This window comes from Argentina silus, assembly GCF_951799395.1.
Source record: "Argentina silus genome assembly, chromosome: 11".
In the NCBI taxonomy this organism is placed as follows: Eukaryota; Metazoa; Chordata; class Actinopteri; order Argentiniformes; family Argentinidae; genus Argentina; species Argentina silus.
The window spans coordinates 4,336,035-4,342,544 of record NC_139665.1 but is presented as its reverse complement, the minus strand read 5'-3'; the positions used below and the strand labels follow the sequence as shown (position 1 = coordinate 4,342,544).

Genomic DNA, 6,510 nt, shown 5'->3' with positions numbered 1-6,510 from the left:
TCACTTCAGAAACTGTGCCAGCCATGCAGGCCTCGTAACCGGGGTAATGGCTGCAAGGAAAATCACCACTGTGATTATCTCCATGGTTGCAGAGATGTAGCAAAGTCGTCACAAACACTGACAATAGGTGAAAACCACCGGTGATTAATGTGGGGGTGACAATTACTTACACTCGTATGTAGCGTCACCGCTATTATGATTATTGTTATGATCAGGGCTTTAAACTGTAGAACATACGGGAGTACACAACCACAATAATACCTCTTTTTCACTCTTTCTCTCAAACAAAAAACTACCTCATCGATCTTCAATGTCTCCCTCACACAGACGTCAACAGAGCATCTCGGTTCTGTCAGGTCCAGGGACACCGTTTTCTCACACTCTAACGTAAACGCACAGTCAAGATGGGAACAAAAGACACTCAAATACTCCCAGCATGAATTCCAGTGTGTGTGCGTCAGAGTGTACAAAAGGGTTGGGGTTGGGGAGAGTGAAACATGGATGGAGATGAGGATACATGCCACACAACCCATGTGATGAGATTATTTAAAATACAGTACTCAGTTTAGAACATCTTTCAAGACAAGACAAGACAAGACAAGATAATCTTTCTGGGGGAGCGTTCAATCAATCCGGACACATTTATACATACATTTCTGGAGAGAGACTCTTCCCCTCAACAGGGCAAAATTACACTGTGCGCTTTTATGGGAACAAAAAATAAACTCAGACAATTACTTCAAATGTCCTTGGTTCAGTCTAGATTTGTTGTTATAGGCTCTGTCTGTGCCCCCCTGGCATATTGGTTGACGGGAAAGTACCATGCTATACACATATTGTGGATTGACTGTCTGGAGGGGAAATAAAGTGTTTATCTGGAGATTTGTGTAAGCTCCACTGCTCTCATCTGTAGCCACTAAAGCCAGACAACCTCCGCACCAGCAGAGGGCAATACCAAGTTCATCTACCGTCAAATCATCCTTTTGTGCGGCTATCAAATCAGTCAGCTGTGTCGTGTTCTTTACACAGAGTCATTGTTTATACCGGTACAGAGTTTGAAAGCCAAGTTAAACATTTATGCAGGTAAGTGCCATAAATGATTATTTTGCTGCCGGCGTATTTGGAGGTGTATAGTTCATTTAGTGAAGTCTGATTTGACTTCTGCAGGCTAACTTGTTTCTTCTGCATGTGGTTTGCTATCTGGATTTGCTGCTTTAGCTAATGTGAGTTCAGACTAATTTGATCTCTTCCTGTCTAAATGGCATTTGTTCTACACAGATTTTGGACAACTTGTCATACATTAATTACAATTTGGGAAAATCTTTGGCTGGCTAGAAAAGCCTAAAGATTATAGTTAGCAAGCTAAGCTACTGAGCAGTGTCTTCTTTTTGTCACCCTGTGTCACTCATTCACCATGACATGTGTCACATCCACAGTCGTTGATCATGAAGTCATCAAAGGAAGCCGTGCAGACAGCTGCCAAAGAGTTCCTCCAGTTCGTCAACAGAGGAGTGTCGCCATACCACGGTAAGTTAGACAAAACAGTAGGTAGACTATGTGACTGGCTGCAGGTGCAAAATTAATGACAGTGGCATGTCATGAACATGCAATAGTGCAAGAGAAGAAAACAGAAAGTGATTGGTGACGTGAACACATTTCTAAATGATGTGCCTGCTACCCTGCCTTTGTAGTACCTGTCATAGCTGCTGTTGCCTTGGCTAGGCCTAGGTTGAAGCACAACTAAGTGGAGAAACGGGACACTGTCCCAACCTGTCTCCCATGGACCTTGATCTTTAGATAAGATAATAGCCTAGACGTTGGAGACGGACATGGCCTCTTTCTGATCCAGCACTGATATGCCACTCTGTATGTTTGCACTCTGATCAAGCAGTAATCTGGCCTTGGCCCAGATACCCGCTGAGATGTCTCAAACCCACAGCACCTGCAGAGCAGTCACATTCAGTCAATTGAAATGTGGTCTGATTTTTTTTTTTACAAGATCACAGGTAACAAAGGAAAAGGCTCTGAGCAAACAAATGAAGTGATTTTATACTATTCAAAATAAATGTTCTGCCATTTTTCTCCCACTTTGCAGTGGTTGAGGAATGCAAGACCCGTCTGTTGGGGGCTGGTTTTACTGAGCTGAAGGAGGCAGACCACTGGGACATCAAGCCTGCCAGTAAGGTCAGTGCACAGAGGCCCCGCCTCAGTCCACACAGCTTCATGGGGTTGCATGTTATAAGGATGTCTTTAACCACCTCTACATGACACCACTGTCACTACCTGAGCCATCAGCTTTGACATGATCTGACTCTACCTGGATGTATGGTCATGATGACCCTCCTCTCTCTTCTCTCAACAGTACTTTGTGACGCGCAACTACTCCACCATCATCGTGTTCGCTGTCGGTGGACTCTACCAGCCAGGCAATGGCTTCTCTATGATTGGGGCTCACACAGACAGCCCCTGTCTGAGGGTGAGGATGAGACTACGCCCCCAGCAGCACTGAGTACTCTGGGGTACAGTGGGGTACAGTGGGGAAGGCTGGGCCACTCTTGGGTTTGGTAACTAACTCTGGGGATCTGTCTCCCTCTGTGTGGTTGCTCAGGTCAAGCCTCGGTCCAAGAAGACCCGTCTGGGCGTTCTGCAGGTCGGGGTGGAGTGCTATGGAGGGGGAATCTGGAACACCTGGTTTGACCGCGATCTGACCATTGCTGGTCGTGTTATCGTCAAGGTACAGCGTTCGATCTCAACCACCCCTGTTGATATCGCCGTTGTTTGTCTTTGTTGAAGTAAACTCATGGATTTCACATTCAGAGAGTGTGTGTGTGTGTGTGTGTGTGTGTGTGTGTGTGTGTGTGTGTGTGTGTGTGTGTGTGTGTGTGTGTGTGTGTGTGTGTGTGTGTGTGTGTGTGTTTATGAGGTTCAACTGGTTCATGTCAGTGTGTTTGTGTGTTCTTGTGCTGCAGACTGGAGAGAAGCTGGTCCATCGTCTGGTGCACGTGCCCCGTCCTCTCCTCAGAATCCCCCACCTGGCCATTCACCTGCAGAGGGACATGAACGACTCCTTCGGCCCCAACAAGGAGAACCATCTGTGAGTGCAGGAGGAGGAGGAGCTGGGAGGAGGGGAGAGAAGTTAACCAGAGAGAAAGATGGTATTTGTGAGTCGATTGATGTGTGTGTCTCTGTGTCTGTGTCTGTGTCTCAGAGTGCCTGTCTTAGCCACCGCAGTGCAGGAAGAGCTGGAGACTGGCAACTCTTCCTCTGGAGATGCCTGCAATGCTACTACTACTGTAAGGCTCTTTATCCATCCTATCTTTCTCTCTCACTCTTGCTCACACAGAACACACACACACACGCACATGACAGTCAACTCATCCATTTGTCTTCTGTACCCCTAAACTTCCCTATTCCAGGCTGACAAGCACCACCCAGCCCTGGTCAAGGTGCTGTGTTCAGAGCTAGGCGTTCAGCCTGAGGCCCTGCTGGACTTTGAGCTGTGTCTGGCAGATACTCAGCCGGGGGTGAGTCTCCTCAGTGTCCCCTAACTCACTCTACTTCAGTATCATAACACTACAGTACTAGTTTGACCTCATTTTATTTGGTTGAGTTTTCACAATATTGTTGCCACTTGATTTATGACAGTGGTTTACAGCACTTCCTTGTTGGCTTGGTCGGTATAAAGATGTTGAGTCTGACTTGATTTGGTAAATGTCTGTGGCTGCACAGGCACTTGGAGGTGTGTATGAGGAGTTCATCTACTCCCCCCGTCTAGACAACCTGCACAGCTGCTACTGCGCCCTGCAGGTGAGTCTACACAGCTCTCAGTCGACACCCACTTTCCACCTCAGCACCAACACTACCACCCTCATCTGAACACTCCTCTCAAACCATGTATTCTCTAAACTTTTACACACTCTCGCTCTCTCTCTCTCTCTCTCTCTCTCTATCAGGCTCTGATGGACTCCTGTAGCTCTGGAGACTCTTTGGCCAAAGACCCAAACATCCGGATGGTGACTCTGTTCGACAATGAAGAGGTGAGTCACTCACCTTAAGCCCATCCATATGTTCTGGTTCTCGCTCTGTGCTGGCTAAGGTGTACGTTGTACTGTATTGTATGCCTGAGGCTGCTTGTGCGCTTCTCCCTGTGTCCTCTAGGTGGGGTCAGAGAGCGCCCAGGGGGCAGCGTCCAACCTGACGGAGATGATCCTCACCCGGCTGTCCTCCTCCGCCAGCAACCTCACTGCCTTCCAGCAGGCGGCGCCCCTCTCTTTCATGATCAGTGCTGACATGGCCCACGCCGCTCACCCCAACTACCAGTTAGTGTCCTCCAACAGTTCACACCATAACAACTCCCCAACAACCACATTCACTGTAGCCTCTAGCAACACCGCATCAACACCCCAACTGCCAGTGTCAGAATACTTCTGGGGGGGTGTTTGTCTCTTATCATTGACTGCTGTCACACAGCGGGTTTTGTGTAGCCTATGACCAGGATTCACTGTGAAAGATGTTCCTATTCAAGATGGTGGTAATGTTTAGCATTTTAATCAACCTCTCCACCTCCTCAGAGAGAAGCACGATGACAACCACAGACCAGCTTTCCACAAGGTACAGAGCTCAAACCGCCCCATCAGCCGTACCCCTAAAACCTCCCATCATGCATGTGTTGTAGAATTCAAGATTTTAGAACCTAATCTAAGTGTTCATATCTGAAAAGGTATGGCCCTGCCTGGTGTAATGTTATCAACTTGTGCAAAATATATCAACTCACCCTGTGATTTGTCTAAATGTCCTCTCAGGGCCCTGTGCTTAAATTCAACAGTAACCAGCGCTATGCCACTACAGCTGTGACTGCCTCCATCATGAGAGAAATTGCTGGTCGGGTTGGTGTGCCTCTCCAGGTAAACACACAAGAATGTGTGTGTCGTCGCGCATGTGTGTTATTTGTTCATATAGATACCAGGCTTTGTGTTCTCAGTGCACTAGGCAGGTTTTCCATCTCTTTGTGTGTCTTGAATTTCTCTGCTATTATTGAATCTCCTAGCAACACAGAGCGGAGGTTGACAGTCGAGGCATAGCAAAGTCGAGAGAGGGTGTTGAAACGAAGCCTGTGAGGAAACATGTGTAAGAAGGGTGAAACCATAGAGATTCATCATCCCTATTCCTATTCTGTGGAGAAAAGACTCACTGTGAAATGGTGTGAGAAGCTGCCACGGAGACTGCTATGCCATGGGCAGCAACGCTGTGATCACAACAATTTTTACACATTGCATGGAAACTAAAGGCTCATGTCTGCCCCCTACTGGATTAGCACTATATACAGTCGGAATGTTGGACCTGAGTGATTTTGAGGTGCTCTGCACTTCCTTGTTCAAACAAATGATTAACAACAGATGAACAAAGACTAAAGTGCAGTTTGGTTGAGAGCTAACATCAATGTGATGCTACAGAGCTATTTTTAGGATGGCAGTTATTGTTAAAACATCACGAAGTAGCCTTTAAATCAGCTTCCGCAGGGTAAACGCAACACAGAAGTATGATTTTTTCCAACGCATGCACCACACAGAAAAGGCAAGGCAAGGCAACGCAGAGGCAGGCAAGCCAAAGGAACGTTGCATTTGAGGTAAATGGATTTCCAGCAGGACACATCTGGTTTCAAGAGCCAGTGTCATCTAGGTGTAAGCCTCTGCAAAACGCTTCTCTACCCCTCTAGCCCACCCCCCCCCCCCGTCCCTCCAAAAGGGAGCATCTTTTGTTTGCCTGTATTTATACTTTCTACCCTCACAGGACGTGATGGTGCGGAATGACAGCCCGTGTGGGACCACCATCGGCCCCATCCTGGCTTCCCGTCTGGGGATACCTGTGCTGGACCTAGGTGCCCCTCAGCTGTCCATGCATTCCATCCGGGAGATGTGCTGCACCTCCGGAGTGCTCCAGACTATGTCCCTATTCAAGGTACCCAATCCGAACCCAACGTTCATATGGATCTGAGTTGTTAAATGAGTTGGAATCCTAGAACAGTACCTGTTTATAGGTTATTAAATCACAGTGGATGGATATTGCTAGTGTATATTGACCTCATTTTGTGTTTGTCTGTGTTTTTCAGGGTTTCTTTGAGCTCTTTCCTGCTGTGAGAGGCATGGTGTCGGTGGACTAGAGGGGCAAAGGAAGCAACACAGACAGGCGAAAGGGAGATCATTCTCTCTGTGTGTCTCTTTCTCTGTTGGATGTCCTCTACTCTGCGTCCCATATGCTCTCTCACAGATATACACACACACTGCAGCACTTACAGTATTGTTGTAATCTCAGAGGGGTAGACGTCCTCAAAATAATTATTATAATGAATCGAAATTTTGTTTATGAAACAATAAATCTTTAATCAACACCCTGTTTTGTTTTTTTATATATATATAAAGACAGTTGTACAAATTGTGGGCTACAAGATGTGATGGTGGCAAGAAATAGAAGCGATGTGGGAAATAAATAGTAGAGTTACTCTAGCCGGCC

The 6,510-nt window shown here is 46.9% G+C and overlaps 1 protein-coding gene across 2 annotated transcripts; it reads left to right on the top strand.

Moving 5' to 3' along the window:
• Window positions 1-992: 992 nt before the first annotated feature.
• On the top strand, window positions 993-6,388 carry dnpep (aspartyl aminopeptidase). 2 transcript variants are annotated; one of them, XM_083680084.1, is made up of 16 exons: window positions 1,012-1,083; window positions 1,168-1,227; window positions 1,437-1,527; window positions 2,096-2,184; window positions 2,363-2,476; window positions 2,609-2,734; window positions 2,970-3,094; window positions 3,209-3,293; window positions 3,417-3,524; window positions 3,730-3,807; window positions 3,954-4,037; window positions 4,159-4,319; window positions 4,572-4,611; window positions 4,803-4,904; window positions 5,791-5,958; window positions 6,110-6,388. In XM_083680084.1, exons 3-16 carry the CDS (start codon window positions 1,446-1,448, stop codon window positions 6,158-6,160), a joined length of 1,413 nt encoding a protein of 470 aa, XP_083536210.1. In that variant the 5' UTR covers window positions 1,012-1,083; window positions 1,168-1,227; window positions 1,437-1,445; the 3' UTR covers window positions 6,161-6,388. The 2 variants fall into 2 exon arrangements, with proteins under 2 accessions (XP_083536209.1, XP_083536210.1); XM_083680083.1 differs by lacking the exon at window positions 1,168-1,227 and having other exon boundaries at window positions 993-1,083.
• Window positions 6,389-6,510: the final 122 nt, after the last annotated feature.

What these genes read in the sequence shown, in the direction of transcription:
- dnpep (XM_083680083.1), top strand. An exon ending in CCTGCAATGCTACTACTACT is followed by an intron (nt 3,294 to 3,416) that starts GTAAGGCTCTTT and finishes TCCCTATTCCAG; the next exon opens with GCTGACAAGCACCACCCAGC. An exon ending in AGACTATGTCCCTATTCAAG is followed by an intron (nt 5,959 to 6,109) that starts GTACCCAATCCG and finishes TGTGTTTTTCAG; the next exon opens with GGTTTCTTTGAGCTCTTTCC.